Raw genomic sequence first — 22,573 nt, forward strand, 5'->3', positions numbered from 1 at the left:
AGTACCAAAAGCCTTGCTTATACATATATGCAAGTAATGAATTGGTAAATTGGAAAATAAAATCGGGACAATGTAGCACCAGTTCAGAAAATGTTTTGGAATATGTTAAATTATCAAATTCTTCCAAAGCCCAATTTATATCCGAACATAAAATTTAGACATTCAACTATTCTAAAACGACGATTCTGCGTATTTCGGGATAGTGCGTTCCCCAAAGACTCATTAATGGAACAAATTAAAAATTAAATTAAAAAAAGGGTATCATACAATCAGGAAAATCTTATATAGCTTTCGTTTACGTTGGTAAAGGATTAAGAACTTTTTATTAGAGTTTTTTTATCGACATTTATATTATATTTCGCATCTAACATATGGTGTTTGTTATTAAACAAAATTTTGACATTTATACATGACATGAAGTTATCTTACGATTTTTTAAAAAACAAAAAGTTTCCGGTAAGTTGCCAAGTAGGCGTTTTTTCAGCTCCTTTCCCACCTGTACCACTGCTTAATTCCCTTTAGGACTTGACCTTTCTGATTCATCTTTAAATTAGCAAAGAATTTTCCCAGTTAAAAGATCAACATGACAGTAAGCCAAAATCCTTAGACAAGCCAATCAAATTTTAAAATAATATTATTGTACTGAGGCCCCAACATGCAATATCCACAGGACTAAGCTTGGACCAATGCAAATTATCAACAAACGAAGTCATTTTTCGACATTAAGCTGAAACAAAAGCTATAGGTAGCAAAGTAAACAGTCCAGAATTGACTCTAGTGACCGGAGCTTGGGACCAGGAGGGGGGCACATGCAAGGACGCGGCCACCGAGGACCAACAAGGCGAGAGCTTTGTGCTCAGAATGCCTCGCGGCCATACACAACACTTCCACTCCCCAGGTCCTGCCTCCGCACGGTCTACGTGTTAATTTCGTTCGGCGTAATTGCAAATTGACATGCATGCGAGAACGGAGGTGTGCAACCCAAAAGTGGGAAAAGTGTTTTAATTGAATTATTTTCATTGTCGTTCCAGCTCGACTATGCCCGCTGGCAGCATGAACTTTTCTTGTTGTAACAATTTATGCAAACTTTCTAAACAAAACGAATACGGAAAGTGAAATTCCACCAAGGAGGAATTTATAATACTCTGTCAGAAGTAAGTGATTTCCATTTGTTACATTGGGTAACAAATTTCAGAAAACAAACCTTTTTACATATTGTCAGTTAGTTGCCCATATTATAAAGCATGATCAATGATTATCTTGTAAGATCTAAAGATAAAAAATATCGATGAGGCTACAATATCAAATGAAGTTAAGCTCTATTCCTTTCATATTTTTATGAAACATAATTATTGATTTGTAGTTTCTGAACAAAAAGAAGTGTATAAAATGGATAACTCGCCCACACAGCCACGAACACTAACAGCTCGAACACCAAATAAAAAAAAGTTAAATGAATTAAACGAGCTATTTTACGAGCATGGCAAAAGTTTTTCGAATACCCCCAAAAGATGTGAACTAAAAAATGGGGAAAACCCTGTATTCGATTGCCCTAGGATGTTAAAGGAACACCCCCTAGTTTAACAAGTGGGATTTAAATGTCAATTAATTTGAAGTCATTTTTTGGCCCATTTTCAAAAATACATATATTGCAAATGAATTGAAAACCAAAAAATGAACATCTTTAGCTCCTACAACATTTCCTACATTTCCTACACCTTTTTAAATTAACATTAAATAAGTAGTTAGAATGATGGAAACATTTTTTATTTATTGCATTTCTTTGCCCTGATGAATTTAATAGAATTTTAGAATAGGACTAGAATTGTCTCTAGCCCTATAACATATTTAGCGTAACCCTATAATTTCCTACCCGTTATTTAAAACTGAGAATCAAAATATGTAAAATTTTTGAGATCAGGAACCGATGGAAAACTAAATTAAATTTAGAGCTTTTACATTGAGTAAAACAAATTGCTCTGATAAACATATTTTCAATGGTAAAACCTGTCTAAGAGACTGCAAGAGAGTGGGGCGTTAGAAAGAGTTCAAGAAACACCTGTGCGATGCGCAAACAATAACACACCTGATTCCGAGTATCTGCTTGGAAGATCACGCAGTACACAGGTAACCCCGAAAGAACATTTCAGTTGATCTTTGACTATTGGGCCCCAAATACTATTGGGTAGCGCGGAATGCCATTGGTCTGGTTTTTGCTGCTGGGTCTGCAACTCGTCAACATTAGCAGAGGCGAAGCCATTTTTTCCACGTCGCCACAGTCACTTCCGAGGAGGAACCACTTCTCTCCGATGGAATACCAAAAAGCTGACCGACGGATTTCACCAAAAAATCTATTTGAAATATTCGGAAATGTCACTAATTCCGATTCTGATTTTAGGCAATATAACTTGTGGCACATTTTGGGAGCAGATGGGCAGGTCTACTTCTACGCACTATTTTTCACCGTATACATTAGCTATTTAATTCTTGTCCTTTTCTAAATGCAAATTTACATATAAACATATCTAAAATTCTTGTATTAAGTATTCTTAAGTTAGTGCTTAAAGTTTAGTCTTGTTATTTCAAAATTTTAATTATAATATTTTTATCAATATTTCTATTATAAGCTTAACAATGATTGAAGACGTGGACTTTTTGAGTGCCGAGTTGGTTACTCAAACAGGGGCTCACTTTCTCAAGGCTATATGTATCTACTAAACTTAAACTTCTTCACATTCATAGCCATTCAAATCACATCACTCTGAAACCGTTTTCAATTTCAATAACGTAACGAGTAGTTTTGGGGGTTCTGCTATTTTTCATTGCCTGGGAGAAAAATATACAAAATTGTCTGCCCAGAGGGTCAAATGTAAATTCAAAAAATCGAGCAAAAGTACCAACGACATAAGCCATTCACACTCTGTCGAAATGGAAATGGGGAAATGGATTCCGATGCGGTCCAGAACGCGTGGGCTCTAATTCAAAGGCCAAACAGCGGCCACGATACCAACATCTACATATATCCATGAGCACATTTTCAAAGTGGGCTCAGCCAAAAGAAAAAATTGGCATGGACACGGGCAGGGTAGCAGACAGGGAGGACTATGTGCACGATGTGCAAAATGTTCTTAATTCTCAATTCATATGCAAATTTATTTTATCGTTCGCGTTGCCTGCTGGCTGGTAGCCTGCCTGAGTAAAGGGCTGTCTGCAACAACAATGAAGTACCCTGGCAAGGGTGCACAGCCATTTCAATCATTAAACTCCCTCTCCGATACCGAGCCGCTGGAGCTGCTGCATGTCCTGGATGCTATGGCCGATTCGTTATTGCTTGTAACTGCGCATTTCATTGTCAGCTTTGAACCAACTCGTAATAATTGATGGCCGGCATTAGTAGTTTCATAGGAACCCTCAATTAAAGAAAAAAACCTTTATGCTAACACTGAAATATGAATTAAATCAAAATTAGGCACTTATATCAATTTCATATTACTTTTTTTTCACATTTACATAACATTATACATACAACATACAATTCAAATAAAAATTGAAATTAAAATAAAATACAATAAAATTAAAATACTGAAGTTATTACATATCAAATAAAAAAACCTCTTAATATAAAATTGGTGATCAAATCTAATATAAATCAGAAATCGGTGAATAAATCTGATCAAACAAAATTACGCTTAAAAAATTATTCTTAAATAAATTATTCTCTTGGCGCAGTCGAAAAAAAATTTTACTTGGTACTCGTTTAGTACAAGGGTGTTTTTTGTTCGTGTGCATTTATGCAACATAGCGAAGGAATCATCATCAGGAATTATCTTAAAGTACATATATGTATTCTTGATTATCAGCAACACCCGGGTTTCAGACGTGTTGGTTTGAGAAACTATAAGGGTCTCCTCCTATGATAGAAAAGCAAGTTTGTTTCAAAATTTTGTTTTGTAAAAGATTTCATAAAATATAAAATATTTCAGTGTTTTTTTCTATTCTTTTTCATCTGTGATATTTCGCATGGGTTTTTATTACAATTTTTTATTAAAATTAAATGCTCATCATGCGTTGGCGATCTTGATGGCCAAAAAGGCAATTAAGCCTAAGTTTATGCTCTGCCTCTTGATATTGAATTGATTTGTCTGGAAAGAAGCCAAAAAGCTTTCCCTGTAGTCCCTGGCTGTGCGGAAGTTATTCCGGGGTGCAACGAAGCCGCCTGTCTACTAGCAGACATTTTTTGTCGACCCAGGTCCGGCCCCGGATCTGACCCCGGAGACATCCTTGTGCCGTGACCAGGACTTCGTGCACGTCTGAACAATTTCCAAGCAATTGCAACGTTTACCAAGGCGCAAATAAAAGTGAAGCAAAGCAAGACGGAAGTGTTTTGCCGATTTACTTTGCCAGATTTTTTGTGCTTCTGGGCGCTGGGTGAAAGTCTTTTTAATTGAAGTGCACACACTCTGGACGGACTAACACTTGGCCGGGCGTTTTGAATTCATTGATGCAGCAGGCGGTCAACGCCTTGACTGTCTGCAGGGGTCAGTCGGTCCTGCAGGGAGCCACCACCAGGTCGAGCATAAAAAGCACAATACCGGAGCGGAAGCAACTCTGCCGTGTATGCCATTAAAATTTAGTACAATCTATTTTGCTTGCTAATTGGCACTTTGCCATGTTGAGTCGTGGCCCTTTGTGAGCGCCCCAAGATCCTGTTCTTTCGTTGCCTTTTCTGCCCTTAATCGTAACATGTATTGACAATTTCAGTCGGGCAATTAGTGCCTAGAAAATGTCCACTAGCTATTTTTACTCTTAGAAAGTGACAAGCCAAACCAAAGTAAATGTTAACAACTTACTTACCACTTAAAATACTAATAAAAACGGGAAAGACGCTTCCCGTTTTATAGACGCTATAGACGCTTGAAGTTAAGTTGATATACGCTTGCAGTAAGTAAGTAAACTTCCAGCGGAGCCGAAGTTGATATACCTTTGCAGTATAAGATATAGTCGACCAATCGTTATGAAATTTGGTAGGTGGGATCGACTGACCAAAAATAGAATCCGCACGAAGTTCCAATTTTCTGTCTTCAAAAACACGAAAGTTGGGGTCATTTCCGATTGTTATGGCAGCTAGTCGGCCGATCCTTATAAAATTTGGTATATCGTAATATTATTATTATTATTATTATTTTGCCAAAAATGGCATTCGTACAAAATCTGAACTCTGAATCTGAAATCTGAATATATATATACTTTATAGGGTCGGAGGTGTCTCCTTCACTGCGTTGCACAATTTGACTAAAACAAGAGCACCCTCTGCAGTTCAAAAATAACTTACCTTTATATTGCGCATAGAAAAGGTTTAAAAGAAAAGCAAACTCTTATACGTAAAGCAAGCAAGCAATAGCAAGCTTATATGGGGATTTTTAATTGTTAAATGTATAATGTATTGAATATAATGACTAGCGCAAATGACTTTGCCTAAAAATATATGTAATACTCTCTCACAGTATACAAATAAATACTATTTGATTTTATTATTAGTATTTTATTTTATATTTATTTTATTATTATTAGCAATACCATAGGGTACAGACGAACATGCTTATATCGACTCAGATTCCTCTTCATTTTTTTATGAAATCGAAGATCATTATTATAATACTCCCTTAAGTCTATAAAATCAATACTGAATATATTTTCGTATTGTACGCATTTTATAGAATTTGTTGTAATTGTAAATTAAATATTTTTAAAGTGTAGGCTTCTTTTGAAAAAGTCAATTCATTTAAAAGAATCACAGTAGCATAGTAAGTAATATTTGGTATACATTTATTTTTAATTCCCCCATACATGGATGTCACCCAACTACACATTACAGTATTTGTACAATTTGGATCCGACAACTTTCTGAACCGGTTTTGGAGAAATTTGCATACGAAATTTGGCCAGTAACTTTGACAATGCAATTTCGAGGGTCTGAAATTTTTAGCCACCGCTTTCTTTCTCCCACATGCGGCTAAACATTAGCGGTTGCTTGCGTCGTCGTTACTCCATTGCCCCAGGCGGTGGACATTGCGGTTTTTTTGTAAATTATTTGTTCTATGGAACCATTTTCATACGGCGATGTCGCTTTAGGAGTCGTGTGCAAGGGGCTCTGAGGGCACAGTCGGTATCGACCACAAGCCCACAGCAGTTGGACAGGAGCTTGCCACAAACCGATTTCGAGTTTTCCATTGTTTGTCACACTGCTGTTGTTTTCTTTTCCAGGCGGTGTTCTCCTTGGTATATGCTCTCTCACGTGGTAATGTTTTAATCCTACCTCGATTTATTTTACTGTCTCTCTGAGGAGAGTGGTCGGGCCATTGCATCCACTGACCGAAAAATTCCATTTCAAGCCTCGTATGGATATGCTGTATCTTTCGCAGTGCGAAATTCGAACAGAAAGATCTCGCAATTTTAACGAGATGTTATAATGGTCGACTTAGACAATAGGCTGCCCCCAGAGGTATTGCGATAGGACTAGGAATGGGTACCTCTTCTACCAAGTATAATACAATCGGTTTAAGTCCTGCCCGAAAGCACTTCTTCTCGACGCACTCTAAAATTATTTAAACATTACCCGTGCTACAGCAGCCTTTCTAGAAGCGTCCGTAATGTCCCCAATGCGCTTCGCCATACACTCGGGCACCCTCACTGGGAGTAAGAGTCAGACATTGTTATTTTAATAGTTTAAGTAACCATAATACATTGAGGACTTTTTAATAAACTTGAAACATGAGCGAGCGTGAGCCACAAGGACACCAGAGACCGGCCAGAATGTAGACTGAAAACACTGGAAACTACAGTCGGGTCAGGATTTATGCGTTCCAAAATGTTGCCAAAAATTACAGTTTAATGGAGTAGACTCGGGAAGTGTGCGTGGCCTGGCCATAATGAGCAGCGAGAAACTTGCAACAAAGCCAAGTCAACAACTGAAAACAAAGACACCAGCAGCCGCAACAGTTCGGTCCTCTGGCTCCTGAGGCAGGGGAAAGTTCTGTGTGGACCAGAAGACATGGGCCAGAGGAACTCGAAATGCAAGCAAAAGTAACTTCTCTAATTTTGCAGGAAATATGAAGCCATTAAAGTGCGGCAGACAAGGCGAAACATGGCAACATCTTGGCGCTGAAGAACTCACATACTTAACCAGAGCTAAAGGCCAAGAGGGAAGTTGGGGACACAGGAGAGCGCAGACAGTGGCATTGGGGCTGGGCCATGTGGCGTCCTACGTCCATTCGCGGAAGTGGTCCTCGGAGTGTGAAAATAAATTTGAAAAAGTTTCAGTAGTGAATATGGTGACTGTTTTGCATGCCCTCTATCTCCATTGCTACTTAAAGTCCGCGACCGTTGGTCAGCGGCAAGGACCAAACAGCTGTTCCAGGGCTTTCCCATTTATACAATTTATTTGCCTCGAAAGAGGGGAAAAATTCGCCTCTTCCGCAATCGTATGTATGTATGTAGATATCTTTAATTGCCAACTTGGTCAGTGACAACCAGAAAGAAAAATGAACATTGGTCAGGTCAGCGTGAAATTTTGGGCCAGCTGGTGTCACATGCCCTAAACTAGCGCCACTTTATCACTGCCGGGGCCACCCGGCACCTTGTACCAGGAGAGGAGAGACGATACATTTTTTGATCACCAGGTACCATATAGCAACTTTTTGCCGTGGGAATACTTGTTGTTTTTTATCCTATATAAGGGTTTCCTCTTAACTAGGTATTAAATACGCATAATTCATTGTTTACAATTTTTAAAAACATTTGTCCGGTTTTAAGAGGTAGGTATTTTATTCTGCTTCCCTACTGGCTTGCTTGGACACAAATTAGACGTCTGATAATATAACTTTTAAAATATTGAGTAAGATTTTTTTTAATAAAATAAAATTGAAATATGCGTTAAATATGAGTTTGAAAGAATGTATTGAATTATCATAATTGATACGATATCCACACTGCTGTAATTTAATCAGTTGAATGCCATAACTTTGGTGTATAAAGTTAAAAGGCAAGTTAAAAGATGAGGATTTACTACAAATTCTTTTTTTAGAGAACTAATTTACCAAATTTTAAAGTACGGCCCTAAATAAGTTTTCTTTTTATACCCTTGCAGAGGGTATTATAATTTTGTCCAAAAGTGTGCAACGCAGTGAAGGAGACATCTCCGACTGTCTGTTTCTACGCGAACTAGTCTCTCAGTTTTAAAGCTATCGACTTGAAACATTCCACACACCCTTCATTCAAGGATCGGCCGACTATATCCTATAGCTGCCATATAGCTGAACGATCGGAAGTTAGAAAGCTGGAACTTGGTACAGATTTTAGTTTTGGTCAGTTGATCCAACCTACCAAATTTCATAACGATCGATCGACTATATCTTATAGCTGCCATATAACTGAACGATCGGAAATGGTTATTGGTAGAAATACCATCTTTGGTAGAAATACCATCTTTGTTATTTTTGAAGATAGAATCTTAGGACTTTTTTTTTAGATATTTAGATAATCAGATTTTAGATGTTAGATAATCAATTGGTTTAATTATGATATTTTCATAAGGAGCGGCCAACTATACCCGATGTTTGCGATATATATCCGGTTTTAACTGCAAGGGTATATAAACTTCGGTTCCGTCCGAAGTTAGCTTTTCTTTCTTGTTTTGTTTTAATATGTTATGGGAGTTGTTTCCCTAAGTAAGTAAAAAACTAAGTATGGTAAGTTTTTTTTCAGACATCAAATGTAATGACCAATGCATAAAAAATGTATATAACATAAAATTTGTATGTAGTTCATGAGATATGTAAATTTATTTTTTATTAAAAAACTGAAGACCTTAAAAACCATTTTTTGTTTAATCTAAAAATCAAATAATATTTTGATTATTTTAATTTCTTAGTAGGTAAGTATGGATAATCTATAGGTATTAGATAATATACTATATAATATCTGTCAGTATATATTGTTTCAAATTGATTTAATAAAATTTATCCAATGGGTTAACCAGGACGCTATCATTGTGATAAATGTCAGTATACAGATTTTAAGACAATTTAAATCAATACATGTGCTGAAAATAAAATGAAGTCTGCTATAATGTTCTTTAGTTTGGAAATTTTGAACTATATATTTTTATGTACGAGTGCTTGAGTTTTGGAGTCGCCAAGTGGCTCAAAAAAGACTTTTAATCAGGCCCTATTAGCATGCCGTTTGCGTACTGGCAATAATGTCGAATATTGGGTGGTTTGTTTTTCCCTCTGTCCAGTTTGCGAGCTATTGCTGTATTGTGTTGTTACTATCTGCCGCACAACCATTCGATTTAATAGTCTTTGGTGTTCCAAATAAAATCAAACTTGGAAAGCAGCAAGAGAGATCTCTTCATTTGCATAAATAGCAGAGAACGGCAGCTTGCCACTCGCACAATGAGTGCACACGAAAAACACCGGGTATTTTAGGCACTCGGGTGTCTTGCATGCACGAAGTTTTGTGCATGAGTATTTACCATGCACGAAACTTCGGGTGTCTGGAAACACCCATGATTTCGGGTGCTTGTCTTTTTTTTACCCAGTAAGTTTCTTGTGGGTGGATCGCAGGCACAAACAAAAAACGGATGGGTGGATCGCAGGCACAAACAAAATACGGACGGGTGGATCGCAGGCACACACAAAAAACGGATAGGTGGAAGAAAGGCACAAAAAAGATCATAAAACGATCGTAGGAAAGGGTTTTGTTGTTTTTACTTTTGTATGTTCTAGGTACCCGTGCACGAAGTCTAGACGCTTAGGTAGTTAGAAAAGGACAGAAAGGAAAGAAAAGGAAAAGGACAAAATCTTCAACGATCATTTTTTTTTACCATTTTTCTCTTTCCCCCTTTTTTTTTTAGGGTGGTTGGTATGATCCGAACAAGCGACCGAAAAACACTCGGGTGTTTTGCGGCTTAAGACACATAGGCACAAAATCATGGGTGCAAGAAAGGCAATAGGCACAAAATCATGGGTGCAAGGGAGGCAATAGGCACAAAATCATGGGTGCAAGAAAGGCAATAGGCACAAAATCATGGGTGCAAGAAAGGCAATAAACACTTTGTACTCATCCAAAAATTGTGTGTGTCGGTATTGCCTTTTTTGTTTTGTGTGGCGAGTGGTACTCGCACACAAATTGTTATGGGTATGCATAGGGTGTCGAAAAGTGTCACCCGTGCCGTTCTCTGATAAATAGGCAGCCGCGGCTGCAGATAAAAAGGTGCTGAACAGGATATAAAATTCTATTGCTTTTTACGTTTATTTACGTTTTTTCATGACTGCTGAGTGCAAAGTTTGTATTCTATTCATGAGAAGAATACAGCAGAAAGTTTTCCATATATGTATGTATGACGATATGACAATTCCTTACAGGATGGCTTCAGAACTAGAACTAATATATAAATAAATCATTATAAATATATTTTATTTCTATCATATTATTGAATAGAGAATTTTAGGATCGTTTAGTTTGTCTGTATTTAAACTTTGTTTTGTACGGCACTTCTAATTTGCTTATTAGGCAAAAATAAATAACATTCATATATAAAGTAAATCTAATTCATGTTTTTTTTTTAAAGTTGCACGTAATTAGGAATTATTAAGTTTCATCTTTGCGTGGATTAGCTGATTTAACTGAAGCTTTTAACTAATTGAGTATCTCAAGAGTATTCCAAAGATTTAAATTTATTCGTACTCGTATCGTAATCGTATTAATGAATATACTTATGTCCAGTAGCTTCTTTTATGTTGTTTAAAGGCGTTTAATTAAAACCTTTAAAGTTATATCTTAGAAAATATACAGTTTCAGTCAAAAATGTTCTTTGTGCAATGGAAAAATTCTGATAGTGATTATATAATGACCAAATATGGTCATTACGACGGAGAACTGGATGTTTTTTTGTATAGTTTTCTTAAATAAGCTATTGCGTATAACTAAGCCATATCTCATATTATTATGCCAAGCACACGTTTCGCCAAGCTTTGTTCGAAAACATTTTGTGTTATTTGAAAAATATTCAAATAATTAGAATGGCGGTGTAGACAAATCGTAAAGAGGGATCCGTAAATACAAAGTGTTTAATTAGGCCCCTTGGTGGTCTTCTACAGGAAGTGCTAGATACAACTTTATTAAATGCCTGGAGAATAATAGGCTTCTAATTTAAAAAATCTTAAACAAGTTAATAAGAAGTACCTAATAAGAAGTTCATAAGTTCATAAGTTTTATCCCCACATGAATTAATATTGCTTAAGATCCGACAAGTATATTTAATTATCCCCAAACTGGTACTTTTCCGGCAAACGCTGCTCCTGCTGCTTTGCTGAATTTCCCTCCGTTCCGGTAATATCTATCCTGTTGCCGAGCCTTATCACGAAAAATAAAACTTGGCAAGAATTCATATCTGACACGCCGCACTTCCTTACCTTCACGGGCTCAACACTGGCCACAAAAACGGTTGGCTTTCCTTTGTGATATTTTCGCCCCTGGACATAAGCTCTTTTTACGCAGATCTTTAAACTTCAACGCGCTTGGGTAAAACAATACACTCAACTGAATCAGAGGAGGTGCAATGAGGGAATGACTGTACAGACGCCAAAATTTGGCACTGAATCCTCCATGGCCTTTGCCCGGAGAGAAAATACCTGTAGCGTGTAACGAACAAGTCTTTAGTGAGTTGAAGCAACTCAATTTATTTTACGATTAACACAGGCGTTTCAGCCACCTATGCAACACCTATCAGAAGGCAAACGTGGGGAATTATTATCAAAACACCATTACGTCGATGAACGCCACATTGCGTATCATTGATGCCTTTCCACAAGTAAGTGCTGAGTTTTCCGTGTATCAGAATTACCTGCCCACTCATAATGAAGCTTATTTTGTAAAAGCAGGAAAGGACTACATTAATGTGAATTAAACTGACCCGACGCAGTTGCGAATTTAACCACTCTGAGCCTTTGCTGACGTCGATGGCCCTATGAATCACTTACTGAATCCACGTAGTTCTCATCTGAATTTCGTATGCACCGCATGTTGTTAGCGGCTGTTTAATACTCCTAGCGGGGTACTTCTATTGGGGCGATAAGGCGCACACGCACCCATAAACCTTGATTCTAAGCAATTGTCTCTTGACTAGGCATCGGATTAACCTTCCACTAAATTGCAAATTTTGCTTTTAAGACCCACATGCGTTTACCAAGTTTAATATTATTTGCCTTTGTCAAAAATGAATCCAATCCCTTCGGGCCATATGTACATATGTAGCTCCAAATTAAGCCCACAAGGCAAAAAATGTCTCACCTAAGGTGTACAGCTACCGCTCCACACAAAAGCGAGCAACGTCATCATCCAGCGATCGGAGTTACCTGGCGTTTGGTTAGCACGTTTCAGCGAAATTCTCTGCCGCATACTAAGCAGGGATCAGCTACAACTATGGGTATATCCGATTTTTTGCAAACTGCCCCCTCATTATGCTATTTATATATTTATCTTTTTTTACTTCTTGCCTCTCGCGCCGCGTATATAAGTCTAACGCGCTGCCCTGATCAGACATCACTTCTTTGGTGGAAACTTCAGTGTCAAGTTTAGCTCCTGTCGTGATCAGTGCAAACATCCTTTTAAACCGTTCCTCCCGCCCGTTCGTGGATTTAATCAAAAGCTTAGCCAACTACCACCCGATAACATGAAGTTCAGTACTGCTTTGGCTCTGCTGGTGATCGCCGGCATCGTCGCCTCTGGCGACGCCCTCCCGGCGCGGAAGAGTGAGTTCAGCATTTTAAAGGATTACTCATTTTACATAGCTTTGATCACACCCACATCCTCATCCCATCTCCTTTTTCATCTACATTCGCTACTCAACTGAAGACCGGCAATACCTCATTCCAGGAATGGTATACTACCAGCAGCCTGCCGCCGCCGAATGGTATGGCTCCGTCCCGCAGCAGCGCGTCATGTACATGCAATACGTGCAGCCAGGTCGCACCCACGCCCGCTCTACACAGGCGGCCAGCGCGCTCGTGGCCGGCGAAACTGTAGCCACCGGAACCTACTTGAGAGGTAAGAGTCTCTTAACCCTTTAACTAACCTCACTCACTGTCCATGCACTAACCATCCTAACCAAAGATTGCAATCACGCAGAGTCTGATGTCAGTGCCGAGGGAGTTCAGGCCGATGATGCCTTGACCGCTGCTGGTGCCCACAGTGCCACATCCGTGGCCGAGGCCTATCCAGACTCTGAGCCCGTCGTCCAGGTCGCCATCAGTGCCGACGCAGCGCCACAGGTCGAAAACGAGGCAGAACCTGCTCCAGAATCGAACCCCTCGGAGAACGACGACGCCTCTAAAGTACCCCGAGATCTTGTGTTTACTGATGAGGAATCTGTTGCCGCTGTCCCCGCTGCTGCCCCTGTCGCCGACGAGGAGGTTATTACTGCGCCTGTTGCCGTCGAGTCAGAACTGCCCGCACCTATTGCTCCAGTAGCCAGCGTCGTCCCTGCCAACCGATACCTGCCCGCCAAGAAGAAGGTCATCGTCGAGTTGGACCAGTCGCCGGAGGAAGATGAGGAACCCCAGGCCGCAGCTATTGAGGATGAAGAGGAAGTTGAGAACGCCGTGTCTGACGATGTCGAAGAAGACGAGGAACAGCTGTCCGCTCCCGTCAAGCCAGTCAACCCTGTGCGCGTGCCAAACGCTCGCCGTCCTGCAGCCAAAAAACCCGTAAAAGCTTCTCCGGCCGGAGGTAAGCCCTCCAAGAAACCCTCCGCTCCCTTGCCTGCCGGCACTTTCTTCCCCATTGACTTCGGCGGCACCAACGGAGGCGCTATTGCCATCGCGAATTCCTTTAGTACCGGTGAGGGCGGATCCGCCACCAGCCACGCCATCGCTTACGGCTCCCCCGAATCAGCCGCCCGTCGTGTGCGTCCCAATCCCAGCAAGTTCCGTCACTAAACGACCAAGTGTCCGTACCGTATCTTGCTAACGCCCGCATCTCGCAAAAGGCACTCGATTCTAAAAAGTTCCCGAAGTTAACCAGTAAACTATTAGCTAAATTGTAAATCTTTTGAACGTTTTCAAGTAAAGATCTTCCCGTTTTTAAGTTCCTGGGTAAAATTTATTTGGGGAACTCATACTTTCTATGGATGATTCAAATACATACAAATATATGAAACAGAGTTTATTTTTAAGACCAAAGTGATGAAAAAATTAATTTATAATTACTTGTTTGCCATTTTTTAAATGTAAATGCTCCAATTTTATTATATTTTTTCAAAATAATGGAAATAATTGGAAACTACTTCAAGATTAATGGTACATACATATTTCTAATGACCCTTTTCCACTTTATCGTGAACCGATGAAGTATAATCACATTAAACTTTACTAATGGAAGTCTAGAAATATTAAATCAATTCTCTTGACAAACAATTTTTTACTGGCTTCCAGGAATAGACAATTCCTAAAAAATTCTAAAACTTTTTGAAGAAGGTACTTTCAAAAGCATTCTATGCTCTTTAAATTTAAGGATTATTTCCAACTATTGAGTATTTTAAAATAGGCTATATTTAATTACTAATATTTAAAAAAAAAATAACCGAATTATTAAGTTAACCACCTGGTAGCACTTTCAAAAATTGGTCCATTTTTTCAACTGAATTGTTCACCAACCATTCCTATCGCATTTTCTACACATTTTTGTAAAAGTATATAAAAAATGCCATACGTTTTTTAATTTATAATTTTCTAATCTAACTTCAGGAAAAAAAAATCAATAGAAATGTTTTACACACCTTTTTTTTCAGTTTAAATGCGTACGATTATCGCTTTCGACATTGGAGAATTGCCCATATCGGTTACATGGAAGCTATGGGATATGGTCAACCGATCCTACCGGTTCCAAGTATATAATGTGTGTAAAGAAAGAAACAATGTGTGAAAAGTTTAGTGCGATAGCTTCAAAACTAAAAGCCTAGTTTAAAAAATAATTACAAATGTTAAGTGACTCGTACGAATACACATATAATATATAGAACAGAAAATAGGGAATTGGACAACGAATGATGCTCCCAACCTCGGCATTCTTTTTTGTCGGTGGATACAATATTTTGGGCGGGCTGGATTTTCCTTGGCAGGCCTGGAACCAATACAATCATGTCTATTTGTTTTTTGCCGAAGTTTCCGAAGAGAAAAGTTTTTAGAATAAGGATAAGGTAATCGTGCATGGAGTATAGAGCATGGAGTGAAAAGCACACATACTTTCGTATTTATTTATTTATATTTAAAACTGCACTGCATGGATTTTGTTTCTTTTTTTATACATTAACGAGACAGAGTAGGCTGTAAATTGCCAACCGTAGCTCGACTAAGTGGCTATTTGCTTAAAACTTTTTGCGTAATCGCTAAATATTTGATGTGTGACTAATTTATAAAAACGGTAAAGTTAGACTATCCTCCGCCACCATCGCTTATGGTCTTCCAATCGCAACTGGTCAGATCAGTTTCAGAGTACCGCTGATATCAGTAACCGTACTTGTCTTGCCACGAGGTCATCACGTCGTTAGCGAGATTGCTAAGGCGGCCAGCCACTTTATGTACACCCTGACGCACGCTCTCTTTAACACTTTCTACATCCAAATCGGGTGCACTAAAATTGACCGACGGGGAATAGCCACCTGCAAGAATCGGATTTCAGACAATGATAAAACTTAATACTAGTGCACTAAACACTCACCCCTGCTACCTGAACCTCCCGCAGGAGAGCCTTCACCAAAATAATCGGACGAAGATATTGCTCGTGAGCCTTGAAAGCGATTAAGATTAGCACTTATATCAGCTGCAGACTGCTCGCTGGCAAAGTATTGGTCAGAGCCAAAGCCCTTGGAGTTACCAAACTTCTGTTGGGCTATAACAGGATCATTGCTGGAGTTTTTGTTTTTGCCAGTGGTCTGGGAAACGGAAGATGCTGACCCACTGAAGCTCTTTGCAGGCGCCGAAGATTTCGGTTTTTCGGTGTCGTAGTTGCTGGAAAACATAGATGTAATGTTACCATGAGTTCCTCCAATTGGTTCGATGGTCTCGTAGCCTAAAGCATCTAGTTCAAACTTGTCGAGCTTGCTTGAGCTAGTTTCAATACTCTCTCGCTTATCGCTGGAACCACCAACGCCTCCATGGCCGCCGGATGCAGTGCTGTTCCCATACAAAGAATAGTCGGTAAAAAAGCTATCGTTTTCCAGCGATGAGACTTTGTTTTTGGGAGCGACAGTTTGCTGGATAGTCTCCATGTCACCAATAGCAGAGTGGGCTACGTCAGAGCCTCGCAAGCTAAAGCCCATTCCAAGACGCTCCATTTGCTTGGCTTTAGCCGGGTCCATGCTCTTAAGCTTCGCCTCTTCCCGAGTCTTTTGAAGAGACAGTTCTTGATACGCCAGCCTCATGCTAGCCACTGTTTCCACCTCTTCTTCGGCAGTCTGTATCTTATCTGTTTGGCTTGCCAGGGCAGTGGAAGTCTTCATCTCATTAGCCGCATTAGCACGCGCCTCTATATCCGCGAAGTTAGTTTTCACCTTGGTTGCTCCCAGACCACCCACCTTTCGAGCACCTAGCTGAAGATCGTTACGATAAGTAAAAGTTGTATTCATTTAGGTATGTTACCTACTCCTCCTTTTTTGGGCTGGATCTTGCGAACGCCTATTGTGGTGGGAACTGCTGTCGGCACGACCGAATTAAGAAGGTCTACCGTGGGGCCACTCCCCAGTTGTGCTTCAGAATCTTTTATTAATGCTGGAACTGGCTTGTGTTCCTGGTAAAAAAAAAATAGAATATCAATGAGTTTAATAATATGCTAGATAAAATAAAGCTTTAAGCCGCATGCGTGTCTTTTTCGGGTGTCCCCCTACCTTGTTGAAATTGTTATTCTCCACATTGAAGTCCACATCGTGATTACATTGGGAGAAAAAGTCTTCTTCCTTGGCGGACTCATTACCTTCGCTTTTCTCCGACTGCTCCAGATGCAGCTGTATTGGAGACGTTTGAGAGTGAAAATTCGGAGATGGGAGTGGAAATCAATGGTGAACAATAGAACGCGGGAGCCGGGAAAGCGGAAGCAAATGTTTCATGTTGGATCGGTGTCAAAAGAACAAGCAGAACCCATCGAATCGGGGGTAACTTACCTTGGTGCCGTGCACCTTTATTGCTTGCTGGGCCTGGCTGCTTAATTTGTCCCGATAGAGTTGTGCTGCTCGCGAGTTGTACTTGACCTGGGCGTCGGTACTGGTGCAGTTGTGGGACCTGAAGAACTGGGCCGCGTTGGCGTTGCCACCCAACTGCATTTGGCGTAACTGCAGCCACGTCCAATTCGTATCCAAGTTAGTGCTGCGCACGAAGGTCAGGTGAACACCCAGGTTGCGGTGCACAGCCGAGCAATCGATGCAAATGAAGATGCCATAGGTAACAGAGGACCAGGTGGGTGCTTTGGCCGCGCAGTCGAAGCAAGACTGTGGCGACGGGGCGAAGAAGATTGGGATAATTTGAAGGACCAAGGACAAAAATAAAAAGTAGGACACTCACCTTATTGGCTGGCTGGGCGCGCAGGCGACTAAAGACGGACTCAATCTCCTGCTTAGTGGGTCCCGTGGTTTGGGTGGCCATCGCGTTTTTGTGTGGCTGGGATCAAAAAAATTGTCCACGTAGCTGGAGGTTTTATGCGAGCTCTACAACGGCCCACGTTATAAAACTCTTACAGATTAGTTTGAAAGGTATTTTATTGGGCGACGTTTGGTACGTAGCGCTCCAAACAGAAAAATCTTTGGGAAAATCTCTCGAGGATGTACGTGGACGTATGTTTCGGTGTGTTTTAGGGTTGTCAATACATAATATATCGATATTTTTAACTGAAGTTATATATTTTTTTATATTATTTATGGTAAAATATTTTTTTTTGTTTCATTATTTTTATGCAGACTTTTATAAATATACCAAAAACTACCCAAAAATGAATACAATACGCACTTGTGTTTCATTTTTACATGGTAGACTCATATTTTATTCGATGTTTTCCATTGTTTAATGGCTTGCGCCATTGCTCCATGGTTTGTGTCTAGCCTCATTGGTTTGCGCACTTGCTTAATGACTACCGTTCGATGTTCTGGTATTCTGGTATTCAAACATTGGTATTCTTTTTATAAAATATTATTTTCCGTAAAATAAAAATTTCTGTTGGACTAATTTAAAAAATCATAATAAAATTTATTCAGTTCAGGCTATTTACATACCGTTTTATCGTACATTTGACATATACACTTACACTTGTGTATGTATATATAACGTCGTAAACACAGTTGTTTGGTAGTTTTTGGTATTTTTCCGGAATTAAATCGAAATTTTCATCGAAATTTAGATCAAGACAAAGGTGACAAAATACCTTTATATATTTGAATGGGAATCTTATTTTGTATTTGAATGAGAAATGCTTGAGAAAGATAAAAGTTAAAGATAGTAATAATTACCATTTTTTAAATATAAATGGGAAAAATAACTCTTATGTTCTAATCTTTTTTATAAAAATTGCTTAGAAAAGCTTTTTATTATTATAAATATTGTTTGACTTTATGAAAAACTTGATATACATAGGAACGTGTCTTTGTTATATTGTTTTTCTTGCTAGTGCCGATAGTTTTTAATGTGTATTTATTTATACCTAAATATTGTTTTTTTTACGAAATTTTATATTAGATAATATCTAGTGGGGCCCAGGTTCGTCACCGTTATTTTAGCTGTTTTTTAGATCATTCATAGATCGTTACTCTTAGAATTTTGTTTATTTTTTCTTTTTGCTGTCCTTTAGAATACAGGGAATACAAAGCTTGCAGGCCCAACCGACCAAGGGGCGCTGTCGCACAATCGCGGGAGCCAAGTTATGACATGAATACAAAAAATTAGAAAGATATCAAGGTAAAATGGCCTCGAAAATTAAATAAAATATGTTTCTAAGTTTGGAGGTGAGGAAGTGAAATGACACCATTGTAGTTCGGGGGTCGTGTTGTGCATATGACAAACTATAATGGCTAAGGAATAGATCCTGGGAATTGCAACTAGTCTAGTTCTAGTCTAGTAGTCTAATCAGCCTTGTCCTAGTGCCTAGTCCAATCATCTACTTAAGTAGATCTTACTTATGGGACAAATAATAAAAACTTATTTTAGAATAAATTCAGCTTTAAAATCATCCCAAGTGAAGTCATAATGACAGACATTCTCCGACGCCCCAATCCAGAACCCGAAGACGGCTTGGCAGCACACAGCAATGGATCAGGATCACCTTCAAGTCAATCTAGGTAAACCTAACAATAAAAAGTATGATTAATAAATTTGATAGTTTAAACCGACCCCCTGAAGCCTTTCATAACAGTGCATATTGGTCACCACCACTTGTCACACTCGATATAGCAGGAAAGCGTTCAATGTAGTATAGCCAAAGCAGTAAGTATTAATAAACGGTTTTATTACCCAGAGCTTAAAAACGAACAAAAGATTTCCACACAAATATGTAGTTTATTTGTTTGTTAATATTATAGAAAACCGAAACTAATCACGACTCCCTTTCGGAATCCTGCAGCTGCTGAATAACCGGCATTAGATTTGTCAGTTCCGTAAGAACAGAAGAGTCTCTTACTGTCCCATTTTCTATGTTACGTAGCAGTTGTTCCATATCCTCCAAAAACGATATAGTTGATTGATTCCTGATGATTTCAAGAATTAAATGATTAGAACTTTTCATATGGGTTTCTAACGCCGACTTGGAGAAACAGATTCTTCCACATAGCGGGCACAAGTGCTCCTGGCACTTGTGAGTATGAACAAATTTCCTTTTACACTTAGCACATTGGTTTTTGGGACGCAGCGTTAACTTGTTAGAGTTCTGCTTCAATTCCAACTGGTCCACTCCATGGTTGTTGCGAAGCTTGTGATGACGGAGACTACGCATATAAAGGTATCCTTTTCCGCAGACAGAACACACATATTTGCCCAAATCTTCACTTGCTGCAACTACGCATTCATCGGTAGACTCGTGTGACTGCTTATTAGTCGGTGTTTTTGGATCAGTAACAGTGGGATGCTTGGATGAGATACACACGTGGGATGAACGTGCGGGTTCAGAAATAAACGCTTTTCGGCAAAACTTGCACCAAAAAGTTGCATCCTTATGTTGATCCCGCCAGTGACGACGAAGATGGCTAATCTGACGTAAAAAATACCCCGAGTCATGCTGGTGGTACCGACAATTAGTGAATGGACAGTGAAAACAATTGAACAATCTGTAATCTGGAACTGGAACTTTATGAATGAGCTTCAGGTGGCTTTCATAGTAGTGGCGACTCTTGTAGACCTTTTTGTCGCACCACTGGCAGCGAAACTCCTGCTGCGACACGAGGTCGCCAAGTCCAACAACGATGCACGTTTTCGCGGTCCTGGTGTCCATGAGCTATCTCCCGTAGAAAAGCTGCGTTTCCTTAAATAAAAATGGCGCCCATAAACAAGTGTTAGAAAGAGGCATCCTTTGCAAAACAGTGATGCTCAAAAAAAGTCGCACGTGAAAAAAAAAAATTTCTTTATTTTTATACAAATAAATTATTAAATATCTATTTCATTTAATTATTTTTATTGGAAACTGCTTAGCAATAAAATCAAATTGCAAATTGTAAATTTTACTTAAAATTAGTTTAATTTCCAAGTAATGTTTCAGTGCTCAACAACGACAAAAATGTATTACTTCATTTTTTAACTGTGCCCTAATTTTCACGGAATGACTTTAATAGTTTTTTTGTGTGATGCAGTCTTGGTATAGTGATGCGAATTGGCGTCAGAGATGCTAAATAGCTTATTTTTGGAAGGCATTCAGCGAGTATGTATGTATTCTTCTTCTACCTGCCTCAATACCAGTCTCCTATTGGCTTGTTGCCACTCGACCACTTGTTTCCTAGCTTAATGACACACGTATGCAAATATGTACATATGAATGTATGTATTTTCTTACCTGTTTATGGTCGTTTACACGCCAACAGTTTACACGCCTCTCACTGCTGCTGGAGATCAAAATGGCGAAAAATAACAGCGTACATACACATTCGCACTGCGTCTGGATAACTTTATTTACTGGCCCTATTGGGTTATTTTTGTGTCACTCTGGATATGGAAGGGCCATACTGGGTGCCATTGTCGGTGCCATATCCGGACTACCGCCTAGACGGCGATGCCCACACTCAGTTCAAGGCCATGCTCATCTCCCTGGCCATGCATCTTATATGTATTACTGATGTTCGAGCTACTGGCCTGCGATAAACTGACCTCGGATAGGCACCTCTGGGTGCTGGTCTTCATACCGCTTATTTTTGGTCGATGGTCTGTGTCCTGTGTGTGGGCCGTGAAGCATGATCGTTCCTTTGAGCTGGAGCCATACCTGGCTGTGAATGCCCTACAGTTCGTATCACTGCCGCTGAAGCTGGACCCGTTTGTGTACTGGCATTTGGACGTGGTGTTTGTGCCCTACAATTTTATATTCTGTGGCATCATAATGCGCACCCCAGAGGTGTCGTTGCAACAGAAGAAGGCGGCCCTCAATGCTGCCGTTGGAAATACATATACACATACATATATGCACGGGCCTGCCCTTGCTGTGCTGGTGATCTGTGACAAGCTGGATGGCGAGCTTAAATTCCCATATATTGTGGTCTTCTCGTCGCTACTCGTTTCCATTTTAGCCCTAATCTTTTTCAGCTTTAGAGCCAAGTGGATGCCACCTCATCGTCGAAGAGAACGGGCGGCGGAAGCGGCATCGAGCAGTTGTACAAATTCGGGAAGCACAAGAAAAGCAAGAAGGCTGCCAAGATCGATACCCTCAAGCCGGTGGTGCCATTTGTGAGCATTGATTTGCCGGACTAGATTAATTTGGAGATGTGGCTCTCAGCCACATACAAACACACCTTAGTTCAGGAGTTTAAATTAAGCAAACAAACACAGAATCGTGTCGGCAGTAACTTTTTGACTCGTACTGAATTATAATTGTAAGCCAAACGCTAATTCCCCACATATTTACCTTCACCCTCGTCCCCCACGATATTCCCCTGCATATAATGGCTGTACATATGTATGTATATATATTCTCGTATGTATAAACACTTGCATACCGATCAATACCAACATCTAAAAAAAAGTACCAAAGTATGTACAAAGTATGCTTATTAATGTAAAAAATACTAAGTCATAGTCATATATAATGGATTCAAAAATCGTAGTATATATGGGATATTTGGATAATAATAGTATTACGTGGAACCACCATTATCTGAAAAACTTTTTATATACTGCAGAAATTATTTAAACACTTTAAAGAAGGTTTTACGTTCAATATAAATATTGTTTACCGTGACCTATCTTAATATAGCCAAAAAAATTTTAAGTTTTCTAGAAAATATGATTAAAAGATGTAAAACAATTATAGTTATAGAACTTAAAGTGATCATTTCCGTAAGAAG

The 22,573-nt window shown here is 39.3% G+C and overlaps 4 protein-coding genes and 1 long non-coding RNA gene across 9 annotated transcripts; 3 read left to right on the forward strand and 2 right to left on the reverse strand.

The window, feature by feature from the left end:
- Positions 1 to 12,593: 12,593 nt before the first annotated feature.
- On the forward strand, positions 12,594 to 14,270 carry LOC108122890 (magnetosome-associated protein MamJ). Of its 4 annotated transcripts, none has more exons than XM_017237720.3 (3): positions 12,594 to 12,812; positions 12,916 to 13,107; positions 13,189 to 14,270. In XM_017237720.3, the coding sequence occupies exons 1-3, from the start codon at positions 12,734 to 12,736 to the stop codon at positions 13,995 to 13,997; spliced, it is 1,080 nt and encodes a 359-aa protein (XP_017093209.2). In that variant the 5' UTR covers positions 12,594 to 12,733; the 3' UTR covers positions 13,998 to 14,270. The 4 variants fall into 4 exon arrangements, with proteins under 4 accessions (XP_017093209.2, XP_017093208.2, XP_017093211.2 ...); XM_017237719.3 differs by having other exon boundaries at positions 12,595 to 12,812; positions 13,174 to 14,267; XM_017237722.3 differs by having other exon boundaries at positions 12,595 to 12,812; positions 12,937 to 13,107; positions 13,189 to 14,261.
- A 1,041-nt stretch (positions 14,271 to 15,311) lies between these two features.
- Positions 15,312 to 17,914, reverse strand: ArfGAP3 (ADP-ribosylation factor GTPase activating protein 3). Of its 2 annotated transcripts, XM_017237779.3 has the most exons (6): positions 17,613 to 17,913; positions 17,216 to 17,539; positions 16,943 to 17,059; positions 16,702 to 16,845; positions 15,778 to 16,648; positions 15,312 to 15,718 (listed from the first exon to the last, which is right to left on the reverse strand). In XM_017237779.3, the coding sequence occupies exons 1-6, from the start codon at positions 17,691 to 17,693 to the stop codon at positions 15,564 to 15,566; spliced, it is 1,692 nt and encodes a 563-aa protein (XP_017093268.2). In that variant the 5' UTR covers positions 17,694 to 17,913; the 3' UTR covers positions 15,312 to 15,563. The 2 variants fall into 2 exon arrangements, with proteins under 2 accessions (XP_017093268.2, XP_070135453.1); XM_070279352.1 differs by lacking the exon at positions 16,943 to 17,059 and having other exon boundaries at positions 17,613 to 17,914.
- Positions 17,915 to 18,343: 429 nt separating this feature from the next.
- Positions 18,344 to 19,520, forward strand: LOC138926199 (uncharacterized). Its single transcript, XR_011442595.1, has 3 exons — positions 18,344 to 18,453; positions 19,245 to 19,375; positions 19,437 to 19,520. It is a non-coding gene; the product is annotated as an uncharacterized lncRNA (long non-coding RNA).
- A 68-nt stretch (positions 19,521 to 19,588) lies between these two features.
- On the reverse strand, positions 19,589 to 21,168 carry LOC108122875 (zinc finger protein 59). The gene is made up of 2 exons (XM_017237704.3): positions 21,076 to 21,168; positions 19,589 to 20,550 (listed from the first exon to the last, which is right to left on the reverse strand). Exon 2 carries the CDS (start codon positions 20,518 to 20,520, stop codon positions 19,630 to 19,632), a length of 891 nt encoding a protein of 296 aa, XP_017093193.2. The 5' UTR covers positions 20,521 to 20,550; positions 21,076 to 21,168; the 3' UTR covers positions 19,589 to 19,629.
- A 186-nt stretch (positions 21,169 to 21,354) lies between these two features.
- Positions 21,355 to 21,980, forward strand: LOC108122874 (transmembrane protein 185B-like). Its single transcript, XM_070279989.1, has 2 exons — positions 21,355 to 21,666; positions 21,822 to 21,980. The coding sequence occupies exons 1-2, from the start codon at positions 21,355 to 21,357 to the stop codon at positions 21,978 to 21,980; spliced, it is 471 nt and encodes a 156-aa protein (XP_070136090.1).
- The last annotated feature ends 593 nt before the right edge of the window (positions 21,981 to 22,573 follow it).

The sequence above is a fragment of the Drosophila bipectinata genome, chromosome 3L (genome assembly GCF_030179905.1).
Source record: "Drosophila bipectinata strain 14024-0381.07 chromosome 3L, DbipHiC1v2, whole genome shotgun sequence".
Lineage (NCBI taxonomy): Eukaryota > Metazoa > Arthropoda > Insecta > Diptera > Drosophilidae > Drosophila > Drosophila bipectinata.